Here is a 22,680-nt window from a genome sequence, read left to right as displayed (position 1 = left end):
CTCATCCTAGGTGTGTTTTTTCATTATATGAAGGTCAAGATTTTTGCTTGCATTGCATAGAATCACTTGCAAATGAGTTTTAGGAATAGCAGAAGAATCAAAGTTCAAGTGATTAAGTAGGTTTCAGTCCAATTTCTGTAGTTTATTTGTGATCTTGCCAGCTGCATACATCATTACATAAAACAGTACAGAATCTGAACTTTTACAATCCCTGTGAAATCCCTCTCCTTGAAAGTGCTGCTGTCAGTCCCATTTAACTAGTATGTTTGTGTCCCAGGAAAAATCTAGAGAAAAGCCTGGAGTAGTTTGGCATATTATTCCACAAGAAAAATGTCTCTTCTTCCCCCACTTATATACTGAGACTGCAAGAGGAGTATTATCCATGGAACCTGTGTACTTCCCAGACAAAGTATCCTAACCATAATTTTAACAAGGGACAAATCTCTAGCTCTGTGCTTAGCATCCCCCCCAGAAAAAGACTGGTAGTACACTAAATACCATGTTGGAGTATCAAAAAACCTTTTGATTAAAGTATACTTTGTCTGAGTGGGTAACATGTCTTGCAGTTAACGGTTCCTCTTCATCCAAAATAATCACAAAAATACATAAAATTTAGTATTAACCAGCAATGTCTAAAACAAACCAATGTATTCCAGAAGCAGTAATGTATTTATACTTGATCAACTCATAAAGTAATTTTCAAACTCAAATCTATTACTAGAATGAATAGAAAATTACACAGCAGTGAATACAACAAACAATAAAGTAGATTTCTTAGTGATTGAAAACATCAAGTCACAAAAATGGTTAGTGTCTATGAAACCAATTAAAATACTGTTCCTTCTAAAGAAACAAGATGAAACTATTAATGAAACATCAATAGTATGATGGGATGGCTCAAAGTGCATGTGGAAGAGTGTAACAGTACAAGACTTAATCCCGATACATTCCCTCATCTTAGCGCAGTAACCTCATGCAAAGAATTGTCCTGCAGTCTTTGCAACAGATCACTTCTCCCAAATGGGATTTTCACTTTTTCCTAGTTATGCTAAAGATCTTTCACATTTTTGTAAACTGTCTTGCAATATGCAAGGTAGCGCACTTTAAAAAAGTATGTTATGCTTCAGTAATACCCCCTCTCTCCAGAAGGAGGGTTGTAGCTAAGGGGCAGGGAGCGACATGGACTTTCTGAACACCCGTGCCCCTTTTGGGGGCCCTGGGTAAGGAGGTGGTGGTACCTCGTGCTGTCCACCTGAAGTAATTGCTTGCTCATAAGTTGGTAGTCCTGAATCATCAGTTCTGAGAGGAACTGGATTTAAAGAAAACTCTTCATGCCTTCTGAAGATGCTGGTAGAGTTACGTCTTCTACTTCTTGCATAATCCAAGTACCTAAACAAAGTTAACAGCATTATAAGTAGCAGCTTCTGTTTTAATAAATGGAAGACAGGATATAAAGTCTTTGTTGTGAAACAATAATAAAAAAACTGCCCTTGCCATTAACGATCATAAACAACAGAATCCAAATACTCTCCTCAGACCACAGGGTAAGAATAGTTCACTAATGGGAAATGGGTAGGGAAGAGAACAGACTCCTCTTCTATTGAAGTTTAGGATGAAGCAGGGCTGGAGAATCGATAGAGAAGCATTTCCTCCAACCTACATCCTTCCACATCTGAAGCAGGTTAAATGCCATGAAGTGCACTCTACTTTTGAAAGCAAAATAGAGCACACTTAGACTTTCTAGTGCAGGCCCCAACCTATTAAATTGATTCTGTTTTTAAGCAAGGGTATTTTGGACCCAAGAAGACACACAAACACAAAAACAGAATGTGTGTCAGCTGTGCAAGTGCTGTTTGTTACTAATTAACTTCAGCGAAACTACTTACTGCTAGTCCTCACCTAGCTTTGCTTCCAGGAAACTGAGAACTAGAGCTCCCGTTGGCTTATCTGAGAACACAGTTAGACCAACCAGTGCAACCAGTGGTGGTTTTTAAATTCCACTGTAAGAGGCCAAGGTGGATTTTTTACTTTTTTTTTTTTTTCCCCCCTCTAAGCAGTGAAGTTCCTTACCCTGGTGGTTGCCTTGATTTGCATCTGCTTTTGCAGCAGTAGAAGATAAGCAGTCCGATTATGACTAGCATTACTCCAGCAGCAACTAGACTGATGAGAAGTCCTGTGACGTTAATCTTTTGTAGTGTTTCATCACCTGAAAATAAAATATTGGTTATTTTCAAACAGGGTTTTTCCCATCTACATACTCTACAGTGTCCACTATGAAATATCAATTCTGCTGTGCTATAAAGCTGTTCCTTTCCACAAATGTCTGGTGTGCTCTGACAAGCCATAGTATCAGTGCAACACAGTTCACATTCAGCTTAAAGCAGAGGTGAGTAGATGTTCCCTTTTCTGTATGTGAAGCTTCTGAGATGTCTCTCCTCCAATGCCTTCCAAATACTTCTTCACATACTTGTGACCCTGATCAAATTGTAGATCTGCTAACTGGTGTATTTTTAAGGAGGTACTGTTTTAACAAATACAAGACATTGCAATATGAGGAAAGAAGAAAAGAATAAAAAGATGATTTACCTGTTTTTATTTTAGGGCCTTTAATTGAATAGTCTTTCCAAAAATCCATCTATAAAAATACAAAGGATCAGATTTATAAAAGATCCATAATTGGCAACCTTGCGCATTTTATAAAATATGGTACTGTAGGCAGAATTTAACAATGGCATAAACAGAAGCAACTCTTGATGAGGGATTTGTACTTGCTTATCCCATCATATTTATGTCATACATTCAAATTTGCATAAAAATTACCATTTCACAAAGAATAAAATGCCAGTTGGTGAAATACTGAACTGCATTTAGCTGTCTGTTACATCATAGAGACATTGCTGCCTGCAGAAGTTAGCAAATATTGTGATACTAAAAATGGTGACAGTTAACCTTTGTAATCCCTACATAGGAGTATCAATGAGGCAAAGTCAAGTTCTTAAGAATCAGACATTTTTATGAACAGAATTTGAATTCATATTAGCTGGGAAAAATAATAGGATTCTTTAAGAGAAAAACCTTCATGTTGCGTAACTGCAGTGCGCTGAATGTGTTTTGCCATAATTTCTACTTTTGCTGTCTAGCAAAACTCCAGAAAGAGTCTGATTTAACATTTTCATCTTTTCCTTAAGGAAATGATAGCAATTGCAAACTAGCATTTCCACCTTCAGGTTAGGTGTTCCTTGCTCTTCAGGTTAGTGCAGAGCACATATAGGATCGTGAAGAGATTAATGCTACATGCAGCAAGTATTCTATTATTATTCTATTAATTATTCCATTATTATGTTCTATTACTGGGCTGTAAAGTTTCCCATTTGTTTTGTCTAAATTATATTTTTTTCCAAGGTGCATATAGGTAGCAACTTAAAAATTATGCTACTCATACTCAGCAATAGCTGAGATGTAGATCTAGCTTGCACTTCTCTCTTATAAAACGCTTATTTCGCATTAAATAAGGATGAGATTAGCCAATTAATATGTAGAGCATTTGGAACACATTCTGTCCAGATGCTGAGAAGTTACTAAGATTCTGAAATGCATATAGATATAGCCACAAGAGGTACTTCTGAAGTTTCATTTCTGATTGTGCAGAATTGGAGCTGTTATCTCAAGTCTTTAACGCAACAGTACATATGCAAGCACATTCACTGCATATCAAGAGCAATAATCGTATCTAATCTGGGCCTCTACTGCTATAAAATAAGCAATCATCTTGTTTTAATTGCTGTAAAAAATAGTATTTAAATACAGTAATTGTATATTCAATAGCCTCTTTCATTATATATCAATTTGTTTGAACAACTACCGTTTTATCAGGGTCTTCAAATACTTCTCTGGCTTCTTCATAACTGCACAACTCTTCAAAGCATTCTCTTTCCAGGTTATCCGGTGTGAATGCTTCAAAATCAAATCTGTTGTTCAGAAGACGTCGCCCGATGAATAAATTGGCCTCCTTTGCTGATGTGAACACTAGTTTAAAAAAAAAAAAAAAGTGATTTAAGACAAGTTAGGAAGGCTGTTTTTAAAGAGTGGTTAATATCTTAAAGGGACTATGTTGAGTCAACTTTTTCCTGTAGAAGTTCTCTTCTTCTCAACTACATAGAGGAGAAAAAAACATCAAGCTCTCTTCCTAATATGTTGTCTTTGCTGCTAAATTTTCCAATTATGCAATATAAAATGGACATATTTTCCTCTCATAAAGCATTTCAGCTATTTCTTATAATGGCCAAGAGAATTTGGTTCTCAAGACAGCAGTTGGCAGTTCAAGATTTAGTGTTATCCCTTCTGGGATACGGGCATCAGTTTTTCACTGGAGCCTTTGAGAACAAAGCATAGTCAGAGAATGCAGAAATCCAGTCTGATTGAAACCCAGCAAGATGCTGACCTACTGGAGGAGAAAGAAAAAATAAGTCACCTTCCAAAAGAATCTTCAAAATACATTTATCAAGATTCAGGTGTCTGTGAGTTCCAGTGTTTGTTTATAGACTAGATTTTACATCATGGCCAGAGTCCTACTCACAGGAATAGTTCCTTTCACAACCATGGCGGGAAGTTTTATGTAAAGATTGGCATATTACCCTGCTTATTTGTTCTGAAGTAGTCCATGATAGGAATATTACTGGCAGCAGGCATTTCTGAAGAAATTTAATTCTTTTCTTCTTTTGTGCTTATTACAAGCCCTATGAAGCCTCGTGGAGTAAGTTGTAAGGTAAGATTCCAGAAGTTAGTGAAATTGTAGAAGGCTTTGGAATACAGGAATGTGTTTTCTCACCAGGCGTTTTTCATAGTCAAGTTTTAGCCTGTTCTTGCTATAGCTTCTTTTAAGAAATACCGTCTTTATATGACAGAACTAGTTTTCTGGCTTGGCTTTCAGTGAAAGCCAAATCTGCGCTCTAAGAAATCCAGACTATTTGGTTTAGTAAGATGACTAGAGGATTATTTTTGCAACTGTAATTCAGAAACAGCATTGTTACATACCAAGGCAGACAGCTAAAAAAGGAGATGAGATTCAGAATAAAGTTATTTGGCTACAAATTAGCTCTGTGTTCTTGTTTGGCTGGATTATCACATCATTCTGGAATTTTTATCCTAATAGTGACTATTAGATCTGGCAATGGTATCTCAAAATATTTTGCTCTCTAGAAAGGGAAAAGAATTACACAGAAATAAATATTATCGATATCTTGGTTCGTTGCAAATCACATAGGAGTAACTTAATACGTCTGAAACAGATCTTTGGTTTTGTTCAGTAGTGTTTCATACCTTTCTTTGCAAGTGCTATTAACTATACTTCTCAATTAACTTAGATAATTGCTGCATTTTAATGAATGAAGTGCACAATGGGGCTGCCTGGAGAATACAGTAGAACCTACGACCCCTTTTTCCCAGTGATACAAGCTCCTTTTTGCTCTCAGAGCCTTCATCCATTTACCTGTGCCTTCTGTTACTTTATAGGACATAGTCAATGTTTACCTGTCTCCACCTCCAAATTACATATGATCCCATGATTAAGATAGTATTTGAAGAATGAGACGTGAACTTGAATTCTCTGCTATACGTGACAGAACTGCAGTTCTTGAGCCATAGTGCAACAAGATGGTAAATCCCGTTTTAGCATGCCTAACATTTAATTAAAAATGCATCCATGCGATGTGCTGAATAAAGTCACTCTAGTGGTAAAAGAGGCTCAGAAAATGCTGAAGAGGTAACCTCACAAGGCAGGTACCCCATACTCTTGGCAATTGTTCTAATTGCTAAATTATTGGATAAAAGAGATGGGCCTCCCACTTTCCAACTTTGTCTTAAAAAATGAGAGAACCAAGTCTATTGCCAGAAGAGGGTTCTGTGCTGTGAACTTGGAGGGTAGAAGCAGTCTGGCAGCTCTGTGTTTTGCCCCAGAGCAATATGGATTTTAATGAATAACTTGTATTCAGCATTCTTCTGCTAGCTATGTTTTCTGATCAACCTACTGCCCTGAAGGAGTTCCTGCTCAATGCGATGGCTTTTGCAAGTCTGTGTTAAGTTTTCTGCACTCCTTATTCACTGAGGAGATGGGGCAGCTATCTTAAAAATTCCTTTACGAAGCCCTGACACTTAAATGTTAAGCATCAGGGCTTAACTATGATGGCTCAGCATCACAGTGATTGAGTCCTTCTTGAAGACTAAATTTGTTTTTACCTCCTTTCCACCTCCCTCCTTCCAAAGTAGGGAATTGCAATATCAGCGCTATATTTCAAGGTGTTGTAAGGGATCTGGCACTGAGGAAAAAAAAAAAGTCTCAAACACCAAGCAAATAAACACTTTAAATGAATTCTAGATATACAAAACTATGATGTAATGTGCTCAGATAGTATCAAAGCAATACCGTCTTAATACAGATCTCAAACTTTGGAAATTTTGACATTTCTCTGTTCATATCACTGACAATAATCCAAAGACTTAGAAAAAGCTGGGCTGTGCCAAGCTTCGCTTACTGGTGAATCTGATACACATATATTACTGACACCCAAATTATCACACGTTTCAGCAAAAGGGATTCAAGCACCCTGAAAATAAGAATAAAACTGTAAAGTGTGTTCATGAAGCAGGAAGGCATTTGCGCGCATAGGAAGAAAGTAGTTTAGAAGTTAGTAGAAGAAAACCTAGATACAGTTGGACTTCAGGAAGACCAAAATTGTGGTAAAAGTCAGTTACCATCTTCGGATTCCGGGTGCTTCGGGTCATTTCGTGCCTCAGCGCAGTGCGGCACCGCGGACACCACCACAGCCTGGAGCTGACACAGCAGGGCCAAGGCCACCAACATGTCCGGGCTCCGTCAGGCAGAAACTCGGGAACACGACGGCGCAATCGCTCCTCCGAGGTGTCGGCGCTGAACCCTGCGTGAATCCCACAGGTGAAGTCACCCAGCACAAGCACCTACACGCCGCTCGGGCTAATGGTGCCCTGGCGGAGATAAAAACCGCCCCACAAACAGGTCCTGCGTGTCTCCGCACCTTCCCTGGCACCACACCCGCACGTGGCGCCGAGCCCCGCTTCCCTCCGGGGGACCCCCACAGAGTTGCCACACGGGCTCGGCGGCCACCTTAACAAGAAAACGCCCTCAGGGAGCTCCCCGAAAGGTCCCCGGGCTCTCTAATGGAGAGAAGGCAGCTCCCCGGTGTCAACCACCACGGCACCCGCTCTGCCTTCAGCGAGCCCCAGCAGCCCGCGCTCCCCTCCCTGAGGCGGCCGCCGCAGCCGAGCCCCCCGCGCTCAGCCCCCGCTCTTCCCCGGGCCCTGCCGGCTCCCCTACCTGCCCTGCCGAGGCTCCGGCCCTCTCGGTGTCTGCCGGGGGGCCGCCGCCCCGTAGCGATCGCTTCCTGGAAAGGGAGCGGCCGAGGGGCAGGGCCGCACCTCAGCCGGCACCGGGGCGGGCAGGGAACGCCCTGAGGGAGCCCCGCCGAGGGCTCCGGCTGTCCCCTCAGCCGCCCTGACCCCCCTCGAGGACAAGGTACGAGCAGCTCCGGCACCGCTCCTGGTTAGCGATTGACCCGGAGAAATCCCGTCGTCGCTTCTTGAAGGCTTCTCGTTGTTGTCAAACAGGGCTGAGGAGAAGTGCTTTCTCCCTGCTGGGTTGATGAAAGCGCTGAAAGCCGCGTTTGGTCCTCGCCGCCCCGAAATAAAACTCGCGGGTAGCAGCTGAGGGCGAGCTGTGAGGAGAGGAGGGCGCCCGGGTGGCAGCGCACCCCAAAACTTGTTGCTCATTCCCAGCATCTACTTATCAAACAGCACTCTACAGCATTTTCCTCTTCGCCAGGTCTTCCTCACCAGGTAGGGCAAAAGAACCAGCTTACATTTTCTGCCTGCCCCCTTAGCCTCCCTTCTTTTCCCCTCACGCTTGCAAAGCTAACTCCTCTCCGCCAGCGAGGCGGACACATTGCTCCCCATTGGGGTCTCCAACGCTTTGTGGCGCTTAGCGAGGACAAGAAGCGGTGCTTGGAAAGCCACACAGGGTAAGGGGAGAAGGCAGCTAAGAAAATGTTCTGGTACTATTGTACGAGGCAATCACGTTCAGTCATAAATCACACACCAACGTAACTTTTGGGCTGTGGGATCGGAACAATTTTGCTAGCAGGAAATTCAGGGACTGAGCATGATTTGTGCTAGAGCTTTTCCTGTAGTCACTGGATTGCGCTATTTATTTGAGTGCTGAAGTGGTTTGTGTACACAGGAGCAGGGGGGAGTACACAAAGGGCACGGGATAATGCTGCTGGAAGTGATCGGATACTTGCGGGAGGAAAACAGAAACTTGTAATGTGTGGGATAAGGAAAACAGTTTGGAGGAATGATGACTGTGGCTAAATATTTACTTAGTGACATCAACATTGCAGTTAAGAGATACTTGATGAGTGTGTAACTTAAGCTGGTTGCTCTAATGCTTTTTAGCTGCTGGGGATCTCAATAGAAAGCTCCGTAGTACAATTGTGTATTTACTTCCAATGCAACTGAGGTCTAAGAAGAACTGCATTGTACCAGGAAAGAAAAGGGTGTTTATTGTCCAGGTAACGCTAAGAAGGAAGCTGAGACTACCTGGTGGCTACCTGTTGGGAAACAGGAGAAATGCCCAGTACTTTATAAAGGACTTTGTGGCTTCCTCCTGTGTGTTGCTGCTCAGCTCTCAGCCCAAGCTCCTACGTGAGGGTCTCTGTGAGCCTGCCAACCAGCAAAATACCCATGGACGGCTGCAGCACAGGGGCATGAATGCACAACAACTCCGTGGTGTGTTTCAGTGTAAGTAAAATACGCTGCATGCCTCCCAAGAAGAGTGTGATATCAATCTAAGCTGTTTCTGCATTTATTAATTACTTAGCTGCAAATGAGTAGCAGTGTATCTGCTTCAGTATAGCCAAGTATAATAGGCTTGGCTAGTTTCTGTTTGGAGTATTTTGGGGCAGGAATGCATCTAGCCCCTTGCTAGCTGTGTCCCATTCAGACTGTGCTATCAAGGATGTTTTTCGGTTGTTTAGCATAGTCAGGAAAAGTAACACCCTTTTTCTCACTCCAGTATGCAAATATAGCCTACCATAAGTTCTCAAACGTTAAATTCCTTGTAGCTGTTGTCCAGTTTCTCACGCGGTGTTTATCAATCGTTTGTATTGTGATATGCTGCGGGTAGAGCTTTGAAACATAAGTTAAATGATTGTATAATTGAATGACCCCCTCTTGTGGACTCTGGAAGTGTGTGCATCTGTTTGGCTCTTTGTGCTGCTTTATTTTATTTCCTGCATCGTGTGCTGTACGTTGTCTGCTACACAAAATTGTATTTGAAGTTCCCGTGTTTGTACCTGGGCAGAAATTCAGTTAACTCCACCTTGATTTAGAAGTGATGCCTTTTTACTCAAGCTAATCTGACATAATTTAGATTTTAATCATTGTTTTAGTGCAGCTAACGTCAAAGGGTTTCTTAAACTACTGCATTCAGTAATAAGTGTCTCAACAATTGACTGAAGTGTATCAGAGTGCTGGGTAACTGCTCCACATAGGGTGTGCTGGAGGGAAGGATTATGTCAGACCAACTCATATTTGGAAAAGACAAATACTTTCTCAGGTACCACCTGCTGTCCCTTCTGCCTTTCTATAGAAGTGTAATTTTTTTCCCCCCTGGCTAAGTTGGTTGGTCTTATAAAAGGCATAAAGAACAACATCCCGTTGAGTGACAAACTTGCCTCTGTTAAATCTGTATTTCAAATCAAGATTACCATTTTAATGATGCTAGCTAGAATAGAATTTTAAGCACATTTTAAATATGCTTAAATTTCTGCTATGCATGTCACTTAGTTATTAGTTAAGAATATTGCTTCATCCCCAGAAGATATGGTGAATGAAGGCTTTAAGTGTTGGTCATGAGGCTCCTTGGAATTAAAAGTTTGAATTTAGCTTATAAAACTGATCTCTACTGGTGTTATTGCTTGCTGTGGAGAGTTAGTCAATTTTTTATCTTAAAAAAAAAAATAAAAATTACCTACATCTTTTATGGCAGTTTAACAGAAAAACAAACGCAATGTGAGAACTTAGTAGTTCTTGTTATTAAGAAAAAACAAACAAACAAAAACAACAAGATCTTAAGGACAGGTTCATAGGTTAATGTTAATTGTTAATTTTCCAAATAAGGCAGAACTTTTCCTAAAGACTTTTTTTTTTTTTTTTTAAAAAAAAAGCCTGCACCTACTTGAACATTTAGTTAATAAAACTAAACTGGTAACCAGAATTTCTAAGCAATAAGTTAACACTTGTAATAGCACATAAATAACAAAAGTAGTCATACATCCAATTAGCAAGTTAATATTTGTTGATTTTAGTATTATATAATATTACATGGATTGTTAGTAATTGCTTTATATTTGCTTTGTTTATACAAACATTTGCAAACATTTATGGGAAAGTTACACAAATAAAATGCTTACAGAGGATTAATAAAAGCCTTGCAGGACTGAAAATCACCTGCTTGTAATACGTATTTATGTACATAGTACAGCTGTAGGGGAGGACTCAAAAAGGATGGAGCCTCATTGGTGGTGCCCAGTCACCAGGTGAGATGAATTGGCACAAACTGCAACAAAGGAGCTTCCCCCTCAGTGTAAGGAAACACTTTTTTTTCTTCCTTTTTTTTTTCTGTGGTTGACTGAGTGCTTGCACAGGTTGCCCAGATAAGTTTCTCTTCATCCTTGGAGATCTTCACCAGCTGAGTGGCTGTGGCCCTGCTTGGGCAGGGGCTTGGCTAGGATAACCCCCAGAGGGCCCTCCCAGCCTCGGTACACCTGTGACAGTAGAGCAAAAGCCCTGATGCTTCAGTCTCACCTCCTAAATTGCTCAAGTTTGGGACTATTAGTTAGCTCCGTAACTACTCCTGTCGCATTACATCTCCTGTGAGTCATTTCTCTGACCAGCTGATGCCCTGTATTCATGTTCCTTCCTTTTCTTTTCTTTTTCACGTTTCACTTCAGACTGAAACTGAGCTGCCAGGTCACTTGTAAGTGAAGTGCTGCAACACCAGGTGGACAGCTTTGGTTTCGTCTTGATCTTGTTCAGCTGGAGCAGCAGTCACAGCAATGCAGGCTTCTGATGTGCGTAAATGCAATGAAGCTGATGTCTGCTATGCCTGGCATTTATTGTGGTAGCTGTGGAGTTGTTTGGTAAGCTTTTCGTTTGTTGCTGTGATACAGTCAGTTTCGATTTGACTGATCCACTAGAAATTTTTGTGTTTGTGGGTTTTATGAGGTGGGAGGGCTGCTTTAGGGTGAGAAAGGGATTTTCTTTAGGGACATAATCATAAAAATTCAACTTATTTCCACTGGTGAGTAGCAGTCAGTGTAGGTGAGATAATTATTTTAGGTGCAAGCAGACATAATGGTTGTTAGGGTTGATACACAGACTACAAACTTGTTTGTAGTGTTTTTCATTAATTCTGATTTTGTAGACAGTGGTGTTGATCCACCTATATATTTTTTTCTGCACATGGTAACATGCCATTCTTTTTATGTCAATTATGCTTTCTAGAAAATGGGCTGGGATACTACATAGCCAGATAAAGAAAAAAGTGAATTTAATTGAATTGGAGGAAGCAGTTGGTGAGAATTCTGAGGTTTTTAACCTGAATGAGAGAGCGATGTCTGTGTCAGGGACAGCCTGCACGGGTCTGACAATGCAGGTAGTCTTTGCAATGGTCTAAAAGCAGGTTCTAAACAATAAATAAAATTCATATAATAGACTGAAGGAAAGCTTTTTTTTTTGTTTTGCCTTTTTTTTTTTTTTTTTTTTTTTATGTTAAGGTCAATGATTACAAGCTGCCTTAACTATTTTCCGATCTAAGGAAATATGTGGTGAACTTAGGTAGGCACTCCCTCTTCTCAGAGAGGTTAAATGAGGAAAACGGGTATAACATCTTATGGCTATTTTTGTTTTGTGGCCCCCAAAACGGCAGTTTTCATTTCTGACAGAATAGTTGTGACTACATCCCGGATGTGCGTACAACTCCTGGTGCTTTACAACAAAGCCAGGCTATTTCGCAAAGGATGCTAAACTCTTTAATGCTTGACTAATGACCCTTCTCAGAGTCATAATCTAGTTTATCCTACGCAGGCAACCAAGTAGTTATTTGACTAATGCTGTAGCTCAGGAAGAACACCAGCGATGAACGATTTGGCTTCGGGAGAAACTGCTGGGTAGATGACATGGTAGATCCCGTAGATCATTGTGATGGCTCATGAAGACAGGTGGTAAGCTGCGGGACTGCTGTGGCACCTCCAACTGTGCTGCTGTTCTTTTCTTTAAGCAAGGAAGTTCATATGATAAGAAGGAAAGAGATATCTTTGGGCTGGAAGTCTGGGCATTGGGCTTGTGTTCTAACTATTCATGGCTTTTGTGCACTGCCATTCTCATCTGACTTACAGGTGGGTGTGTGCTAAGTAAGCATGGTCTTACGTTGCCCCATTCATCCCAAGTTTGTTACCTATGGGACAAAATTACTGAGTCCTGGCTCAAGACCAAGAGTTTGAGAATACTTCCTATAAAAAGCATTTTTTTTTTTTTTTTTTTTTTTCTACTCAATTTGAGGTTGTGTGTTGGATTATTAAATATCTTCTGAAGTTCCCTTGATCTCAGGCAGCATGCTGTCTTTTGTTTGCATTGTGTGGCTTTGTTTTGTGTTTGTGTGTTTTCTTTAAAGTCCTTGGAGAGGATAATGTGGTGGTTTTGTTGGAGCTGTGACAGAAGCAGAAGCTTGTGTTGGCATTCTGACATGGAGAATTGCAGGGCCTTCATCAACCTCCTCCATGAATGTGAGGTAACTAAAACAGCACCACTAGCTTAAAAAAAAATCAGATTTCAAATTTTCATAGGTGTTACACTATTGGAAGGAGCTCTGTTCTGTGCTGTTCAAATCACAGGTTGGATAAGAGATTTTTCCTTCCTTTGGAGGAAGGGTTTTGGTGACAGATAGATTGTTTTGCCATTGGCTTTTCCTCAGGTGGCTGAGATCTCATCTGCTAGTTATTTTTCATCCATACTTGTTCTGCTTCTTTAAGTTCCCCTAGTAGGAACAATAGGAAAAAAAAAAAAAAAGAGATTAAAGCTTTTTTTTTTTTTTACTTGTGTTAAAGCTGAACTGTTTTGACATCTAATTGTTTTAACTCTGGGCAAAGAGTGCAACTAATTTTGTCTTTGCAAATTATGGTTAACATGTTAACAAAGATGCTCTGTGGACTTGCTGAGGTTTCTTAAGCTACTAATGAAACAATGAATTATCAAAACAAGTGAGGAACTTGTTCTGCTTCTTCCTTCTGGTTGTGTTTTGCAACTTCCTTGTCAGCAGTTCTCAAAGAGAAGATCTATTTTGGTAAAAATGGATTAAACAGGTTGAATTATATTGTGTGGATATTTCTGAGACAGTCTTGATTTTGTTTGCTATAAACTTTGCTTATTTAATTCCTATGATCTATGTCTATAAAAAAGATGTTCTTTTCTTGACCAGCCAAACGTAAACTTCCTATTAACTTCCTAAGGAAGGAGATCAGCTCTAATGTATCCCCTGTTTGCTTATTTACTTCTAGTCTGCTTTTCTTGGTGCAGAACAATTCAATTAAAATAATTCTCCAGCATTCAATTAATATGAATTAAGGTGGAGCCCATGAAATGGAGGTGACTTGAGGAACTTCTGCAAAGGCAAATTTCCATTGACTATGTGGGTATTTTCCTGTCTTTTGTGTGTAACTTAGGAAATAACCTTTTTTGAATTATTTGAACATAGGAACCGAATGCAAAATATTCCAGCCACGTAGGTAATATTTTCAGGCAGAAAAACATCTGAAAGATCTAACGGATTATTTGGGACAGTCTCCTTAAAGGTCATTGTTTCTCAAGGATTGTGAAGATAGTCTGTGAATGCAGAGAGTCAAACTTTCATTTATAGTTTTATTTTATATATCAAGGTGATTTTTTTTTTTTCAAGTCAAGACTGTCAAACCATTACGCACCTTATTAAACAGAAAATGGTGACTTAGGAATTGGTGGTAGAGGTTAGAGTTTGCATTTGGGTTACAGTAACTGCAGTGACCTTTCACAGAAATAATTTTCTGATTCTTTTCTTAAGACTCTTAAGAAAAGAGTAATACACTCCATGTGAAAGATGGTAGAAGTTGCAAGGTCAACCGTATAAGTTTTAAAAAACAAAAAAAGATTAAATGAAGGTAGCCTAATTGGAATAATTTTGGTCACGATTACTTATTTGTCTGGGGAGACAGAGGCCCCACAAAATAGCATGGACTTGTCCCTCATTCAAGGAAGACTAAGTCAAAAAAAAAAAAAAAAAAAAAAAAAGACTTGTTTTCAAGTCATATTCCCCGTATAATGCATTTGATACTTGAGGAAAATTAAGTTTTAAGAAGCTATTAGGAGTTTTCCCATGCTTTTTAGCCTTTAGGCCAAAAGAACCTGAAGATCTTACTTTCCTTATGTTATAGGCTCTTTGAGGCTGCTGTGATATTGTTGTGTTCATTCTGCAGCTTATGTCTGATCAAAGCATGCTGCCTTGCTGTCTTCAGACAGTTTGAAAATTAGCCATTGATAGTTTGTTTCAGTACCTAAAAACCTAATTTTTTTTAGAAAAAATGCTTGATTTATTTTTCAGTTTGAAAGATGTTAGAGGATAAGATTGCACTTTATGTAGTGGAAGATTAAATCCAAAAGCCATTAGTATAACTGAGGTGATTGACTTTGTATATAGAAGAATACTACAGAATGTAGATAAAAGAATAGAATGATGCCGTGGTGGAACTACACCATAGGAGCTATGTTTGCAATACAGATATAAAAACACTGTGTAGGAAATGAAGTGAGCAACTTTTGAGATGCTTTGTAAATTCACCTAAGTGAATATACAGATACATGGAGGCATCTAGACACCTTCAAGCTAAGAGGATGATGTTTTCAAGAACTGGGCTTTCCCGTTAGAGCCACCAAATACAGTTTCTGGTGCATACACTCACGTGTGAAACTGTAACACTTAGGCACATGTTAGACTGCAACAACACAGGTACAAATATAGAGCAGAAAAAAAGAAAGCTCGCTAACGTACTATTCAACGAATACTAGAAAAACTGTTTTGAGATGCTTTTTTCTGTAGATAACTTTATTAAAACTTAGGTGATCAATTTCTTCAATGTTTATATAACCTCAGAAAACTAAACAAAAATCCATGTGCTAACGAACTGCTTTGAAAATGTCTGTTTAGGATTAATTTAGAGAATTCTTTCAACCAAAAAGTATGTGTACATATTTATCATGTTAATAAAGATATATTCAATTAATTTTGAAAACCAGAGTAGAAAATTAATTTCCCTCCCACAGTCTTAATGAAGAAATGAAGAAACTAATTTCCCATTGCTGTTAGAGGGGTAATCCACTCCTTCACATATTAAGAAATTAATGTAACACATCCACTCAGCCAAAGAGCCTCTGATTCCTACCCTCCCCCCAGCCTCTTATACCAGCTTGTTTTGTATAGCATAATTATGAAAAACAAAACTGAAAGAGACTAACTCTTTTTCTGTTTTTCAGTATGTGCTAGCCCTAGTATGCTACTGTTCCTACTGAAATCATCCATTGAGTTTTGTGGTATTTGCTCGTTCTGGCTTTTCGCTAACAACAAAATAATTGTGTACCTAATAAATGAATAATAATTTAAAAAAAGGGGGGGGGGGGGGGGGGGGGGGGGAAGGAGGGAGAAAAATGAGGAAAAAAGGACTGCCATCATATTTCTTTGTGGTATTTGATTTATTTTTTTTTAATGTGATAAAAAGGCCATCCTTATTATTTGACCTAAATACAAAAGAAAGATATTTTCTTATTTTAAAACTATTTTTTGAATCTGATAACTTTTGAATCTGATTAACATCTTTTTCAAGCTAAGAATATATTTGAGTTTTATAAAATAACTTGTTGATCTGTTTTTTCATCATGGTATTTGAAATGTGTATTTGAGAGATGCTTAGAATTACTGTACTGGAAATTATTATTTTTTGTCTTAAGACCATGTTTATTTGACACAAGCAGCTTGATTGTTTTTTAACAGCACCACCTGTGCTAGCTGGAGTGCAGTTTGTAATGTAAGGAAGAGAACTGAGACTTAATATTCTTTCAAGGAATGCAGTTCGGATAAAAACTGAAAATCTGGCCAAGATACTGAAACTTGTTACTTGTAGCAAACATTTTTAGGTTTAGCAAATGTTTGATGTTGAGTGTTCAGCAAAGCACTTCACTTCAACTTGTGAATAGTGCCATTGACAGCAAAAAGCTGGAAGGTGAGTGAGTTCTTAAATGATTGCTTGGTCAGGCATGATTTTGCAACAGGTTGAATAATTGAACTTTGATATTACTGGTTTTATTTTTTTAATTTTCACTACTATCTTCTGTGAGCATGGAATAATTTGGAAAATGGGGATATATCCAGGGCAAGAAGCAATGAACATACAGCTACTCTAAGGACAGGTGGAATTCCAACAAGCCTTTTTGGAAGGACTTGAGGCTATATAAAATGAAAGGATTTAAAAACTGGAGGTCGGAGGCCAAAAACTTTATTTTGGTATGCAGGGAGAATGGAAAGAAATGAATTTCTCTCCTTCATGTCCCTCCTCCCCACTTTGGTTTGAGCAGAAGTAGCACAGGAAGATTATAGATGCACTTGGTGTGGGAGGAGGAGCAGTGGGATGGGGGATCTGAGCTCGGCAGAGAGCAAGAATCCCAAATTCCCATGGGAAATATCAAAGAGTTTTTTGTATGTAAAAATGTAGAACCATGTTTGGTTGTTACCCGTTTTTATCAGAAAAGGTATTGAAATTTTCCATTCAGATTGAATTCCTCACATTAGTGAGGATGAATATAATCTCAGGATCATCATAGCATATAAATAAAACTCATAACGGGCCGGCCACATTCTGTGCAGCAGTAGCACTTCTTCTGCAGCTTCAGATAGAAGTTTCCTGAATATAAGGAACTTAAAAAAAAAAAAAAAAAAATGAAAAAAAGCTGATTGAACTGCAAATGTTACCGCAGAAATACGATTTGACAGGTTCCAAAGTTGCTAAGTAAATATTGCATTAATATTTCAAGTTACTTGGAATACTGTCAGTAGTAATAGCATCTGCTGAAAAAGAAAAAGCATTTACTGGAACATGCACCATTTGACCAGTGTGTTTCACCAGCAAGTATACGTTTTATTTCATCTCAAGCAGGTATTACCAAAGATGGATACAGATTTCAGATTGTAGCTGAAGATATGAGTTATATGTTGGCTTTGTTAGAAAGCCAAATGTCGTTGACATATTAAGTACAAAAACATATTTTATAAATAATTGTTTCCTTCAAATTTAGTATAAAACTTATGTAATGGCTGACACTGGTAGAATTCATAGCAGAAAATATTAAAGCAACGACAAAGTTTTGTGCAGCGTATTTTTTAGGCTGCCAAATGTACTTTCTAAGGTTGGAAAGCTGTGGAGAGTCGCAAACGTGATTTCCAACAGCTGTCATGGCCAACAGTTAATGGCTGAGAGTCACCAATCTGGTGTTCATTTTGTAGCACTGTCTCAAAGCTGCAGGAGAGAGGTCAGCCCTCCGCTCTCCCTTCCTAGCTTCCAACCGTGGCCTTGACAGGAATAAATCTGGGGTCAGCGGTGGCACTCAGATCTAGATGGCGTATTTCAAACCTTCGGCAAAGAATGCTTTCTGAGTTGTGCTTTGGAAAATATTACGTTTCCTGGAATCTTTGCTTCCAATAAATATTTTAGGGTTGTGCCAAGTAAATCACTGGATTTTTATGAAAAGCAACTTCCTTCCCAGTGAGCGTGATCTTCCCCTACAATGCAGGTTGTGTGGTGTTAAATGCACCAAGCTGTCGCTGTGAACTTTATGGAAAGACTCTTTCACTATAAAATGTACAGAAACAGTGCTTTCGTGGAAGTTTGTGGTGCTGTCAAAGATGGTGTCCCTGCCAGAAGACGAAGAGGAGAGGGGGAAATGGGGGTCCCCGCTCACACCTGCCTGCCTCCCCTCAGCCCCTGCAGGCCCAGGGCCCAGCTGCAGGCCCTGAGGTGGGTGCGGCGTGTCTGGCCTGCACCCCACTGCCTGGTGAGGGGCCAAGGGGGACAGCTTTGGGGTTTTGCCCACTCTGAACCTGGTGTGGGTGTTGGAGGTGTGAGGGTGGTTGAATCACTGGCGAGAGGGGAAAAAAGGTGTTTTGCTGCTCAGCATGGAGGGCCCTGGCACTGTTAATAAACCTGGGCCTTGCCCAGAGGCCACTCTCTCTCTCCTCTTGTTTTATCGTGTAGGGTTTAATCTTTTCACACGGATTTGTTTACGCAGTGTCCCATCCAAAGTCTTCAAATGACTTGCTGAAGTTTCTAGTCAGGCTACTTGCCTCTGGGCAGGCTTTGCCACGCTGGGGGTCTGTGAGGAGATGGCTGATACGTGGCGCATCTCTTCTGTCAGCGCCACCTTCCACAGCCCGAGTCCAAACAAGGAGCACAAGAGCAGGAGTATTTATCTTCCCACATGTTTCTCTGGGTGTTTTTATGTATAGCATCACGTAGTTTGATTCTTGTGCCACTTGTATTTGAGTTCCCGTGTCTCTTGCCTACAGGTAACTACGCTGAGGTGTTGCTGGCTTGAAACCGGTATCTTTTTTTTCTGGTTTAGTTCCTCAGACACCTCAGTGCCAGCTGTGTATTGTTATAGCCAAGGCGATGGTTCTTCTAGCTGAGAAGATAACTATATGTGTAGCCAGCAGGAGAGTGCTTCAACCTGTAATACTTCACTAAGAATGTTTAGTTCTTGCCAAACTGTTGCTATTTTGGCTTCTCATGCCTTTTGCATTTAAGTACTGTCTTGTATTCATAGAGAAACATGCACAGAATATTTCTGCCTCCCTTCCTGCAGAAATCAGCCTAGGGCTGTGTCTGTTGTTATATTACACTGGGTACCCAATGCAGGGGAAGGTCTGCTCATCTTCTGCAGTCTCTGGAGCTCTGAGCATGCTGCAGGACAAGGAGGAGACAGCTCCTGTGCTCCTTACCATCTCCTGCTGCTTCTGACCTCCACTGGGAGCTGTTCCAAAACACGTGCTGCAGGGATGTCCTCACGGTAACCTATAGCAGGATGCAAATATATAGGATTAGGTACTTGTTCTCAGAGGCAGGAACCTTCTTCACCAACATCAACATTCTCCATGAGCAGAGAAGAAACAACTTTTCCATACCTCAGTAAACTCTTAATTCATTTTGAGGTTTTACTGTAAGAATCCCAAAATGTTTAATAGCAACTTTATTGTAAATTGTCTCGAAGGATTTGTAGAAGAAAAACTATTACTTAAACTAATACTTTATTAGACACATTAAAAAAAAAAGTCTCCATGAGTTAGTTCTGAAGATAACATAACTCCTTTCCAAAACTTTGGGAATAAACATCAATAGTGCCTGCATTTGGGGGAACAAAAGATTGCAGGTGCTTCTCTTGCTGACTTGTCCCTGATTTTTTTGGACTAAATTTGGTTAAGAGAGCAGTTTGTTGCCCTTAATGAGCCCATCATGTGAGAAAAATGCCACAGCTCAACATGTTTTATGGAAGCATCATTCAGAACCAACTTTCTTTAATGCGTTACATCCCTTCTTACATCCCTTTCTCAGTGTATTATGTTTACGTAACAATACACTGCTTATTCCTCAGCTTATTGTTATGTTTAGACTAATTCCTTACTTGATGGTATTGAGTCTAAATATTGCTTTGACTTATACTTGGTATATTTATTTCACGACTGTAACTACAAAGAAGTATGAACTACGAAATCATAGTGCTACCTGAATAAATTTGGTCTTTGTGCAGAACTCTGCAACTGCTCTTGTACTGCCAGAGAGCTTTTAACAGATGAGAAAGTTAGCTGAGGTGCTCATTGCTCCTGGTATCTTAATCCTTGCACAAACATGTTTTTAGAAAACAATTCAGTTTTATTCAAAGGCTCTAGCTGTAATTACAGTGCGTTGTTTCAGGCCAGCACAGTTCATTAGGTTGTCAACTAGGTGGCAGTATGGCTTAAAATAAAAAGTATGCTACTTTGAATCATTCAGTGTGCAAGACCAACAGATGTACTGCGTTTCTGTAAAATGATCTCTAGATTTTGCTGTTTCTAAAATCTGGGTAAAATGAGGTTCCCATGAGCTAATGATCCATTGAACAATTAATGCCTTTACACTAATATGTAAAAGGACATTGACTAAATCTTGAAAAATACTGGAACGGAAAGGTTAGGGAGAAGAGAACTCAATCCCACGTGAGGGTTAGAAGTACATGCACATTTTTACTGTAACCGTCCTCTTCTCTTTCTTAAATTTTACTGGAAAAAGTTGAGGTGTCTGCTCCTATTTTCTTAGTAATATTTTTAATTGTGCTTAGAAAAAAAAAATCCTTTTACCTTTATTTTTTCTTTAAACCATAGTATTGTCTTATAAAAGACAGATAAAATGTACTATATAATTGGTTTTGATTACAGAAGGTAAGGATTCAGAGAACTTATTTCTGTGTTTATTAACCTGCGAACCAACTTGCATGTTATGGAAATTTTAAATAATCTGTTTTTTGAAAATGCCTGGGCTAGCTAGTTTTTGGAAGATTGTATATTTTTATCAAAAAAAAAAAAAAAAATCCTTTTAAGTCTTTATCAAATTCTTTTGATTCCTGAAGTCATCTTCTTTTAGTGCACGTGTGTGTGTGAATGAATGCAGAGCTCAAGCAATGCAATGCAATGCTTGAACAAGCAGTTCCATTTTCTTTAAGTTTCATCCAGAATTCGACAGGTAGCTAACTTTGAAGTACCTGACAAAATATTCAAAAAATTTCACTTCAGGTTGCTCCATGTTTGAGCATCTTTTCACTGAATTCTGATTCAAAAAGGTAAATATACACTGATACACTGATATACACTGATTGCTTGAAATGCTTATTATTACTCAAAATCCAGCTTTGAAGGTGGAATAAAATAAATATTGAGTTGGAGAGACTTTCCCACATGGCTTCTGGGTCATCAGTTTGGTCTTGTCAGGAATGTTTTGTTCATTTTCCCTCACTTTTTGTTGTTGTATGTTGAGTCTGCATATAGTAAACATCAGTTTTATTTAGATTGGTTGAAACAGATAAAGATCTTAACCATTTGATGATATTTTGGGATAGTTCACCTATCTATACTCTTTATCAGTAGCTTCACTGACATGTCGAACGTGAGAGGTGGGAAAGTGGTATCTTACAGAACAGCACAAAAACTTTTAGGGAAAAGGGAAAAAATGCAGGCCTGTTTCTTTTTAACCCGAGGGGTTTAAGATCCAAGAGTTATTTGGCCAATACTTCTCTCACAATTTTATTAAAGCATGACATTTTGTAGAGAGGTACTAGTAACATAAGACAATATGGTGATATCTGAGGAGGTTTTTGTCAGCAAAGCTGCTAAGGAATTTTTTTTTAGGACAACTGTATTGCGTTAAGGATGTAATGTTGGACTACCTTGCCCCCTTCATCCCAGACACCATATTTCGCTGGAAAGGAAATTCACTGGCAGGGACTTGTGGGGTTATTCTGGGTTGTGCCTGTGTGCACGAAGGGAAGGGTCTGGGGTGCCCGTGAGCACAGTGGGTGGGGTCCTGGGTTCCTGGGCGGGATGCTTTGGCACTATATAAGATAATGTCACACAGTAATAAATTGGCTTACGGCACAGAACGCTGGTCGTTGTGTCTGTCTGTCCCGGGGTTTTTGGTCGGGTTATCCGACAGGAATTCACTGGATTTTGGCTTTGGAACACATGCACATCTTCCAGAATAAAAACCTTTACAATTACTTTGAGTTTAAACAAATACTATTGAATTTGGACCAGAATATGACAGATGAGGGCAGCTTGATGTGACTAGGACTGGGTGGTGGTTTTTCCCCTTTGGAAAAGGGGAAATAGTAGCAGGTTCACAAATGTGTTCCTTGGATAAAATGTGCTGAATAATGGATCTCTACTAGGTGGAATAAATCTGTTATTTTATTTCTTCAGCTGTTAGAGCAGTGAAGAACATCTTCTCTTTCTTTAGCGAAACAAGCAATACATTTATTTGCTGTCTTTGTTTCAAAAATTTTTATAAGCTCTTGAGACAATTCTATGCTAAGGTAAATTAGTGCAAGTGTAACCCCTAATTTTACAAAACGATAAAGAAGGATAGAGCTAGCTAATGCAAAAGAGAAGATCCAGTGACGTTTCTTACTAAGCTGTTAGTTAAGGGGATGGAGAATGTTCTCCAGAGAAGTACTGAAGCAGCCTGGTTCTACCAGCACCCAAAGGTGCACTGTCACAACATAAATTGCATGCTGGTAGAAATGTTTTACTTGACTGTATAAAAAGCAACGCATGATCCAAATTAGCACTCTGTGCTAATTTCAGAGTCCTGTAGTTGCAAGGCCAAGGTGAAAAATTCCTGTTCTCTTCCATTTAGTAGAAGAGTCACAACTGGGCTTTTATGCATTGTCAATGAATTAGCAAGCTGGAAAGACCCTTTGCCTAACCTAGGGCAG

General features: G+C 39.5%; 1 protein-coding gene across 1 annotated transcript; it reads right to left on the bottom strand.

The window, feature by feature from the left end:
* Positions 1–1,068: 1,068 nt before the first annotated feature.
* Positions 1,069–6,859, bottom strand: PRRG4 (proline rich and Gla domain 4). Its single transcript, XM_032188560.1, has 5 exons — positions 6,751–6,859; positions 3,863–4,026; positions 2,587–2,635; positions 2,071–2,206; positions 1,069–1,389 (listed from the first exon to the last, which is right to left on the bottom strand). The coding sequence occupies exons 1-5, from the start codon at positions 6,857–6,859 to the stop codon at positions 1,161–1,163; spliced, it is 687 nt and encodes a 228-aa protein (XP_032044451.1). The 3' UTR covers positions 1,069–1,160.
* Positions 6,860–22,680: the final 15,821 nt, after the last annotated feature.

The sequence above is a fragment of the Aythya fuligula genome, chromosome 5 (assembly GCF_009819795.1).
Source record: "Aythya fuligula isolate bAytFul2 chromosome 5, bAytFul2.pri, whole genome shotgun sequence".
NCBI classification, from domain to species: Eukaryota; Metazoa; Chordata; class Aves; order Anseriformes; family Anatidae; genus Aythya; species Aythya fuligula.
This window is presented reverse-complemented; position numbering and strand designations above follow the sequence as displayed.

Coding starts and splice junctions, on each gene's coding strand:
- PRRG4 (XM_032188560.1), bottom strand. CDS start 6,859: ATGTTGGTGGCCTTGGCCCTGCTGTGTCAGCTCCAGGCTGTGGTGGTG. Junction 2,207..2,586: donor AGGCCCTAAAATAAAAACAG/GTAAATCATCTT, acceptor TTTTATTTTCAG/GTGATGAAACACTACAAAAG. Junction 1,390..2,070: donor AAATCAAGGCAACCACCAGG/GTAAGGAACTTC, acceptor AACTTTGTTTAG/GTACTTGGATTATGCAAGAA.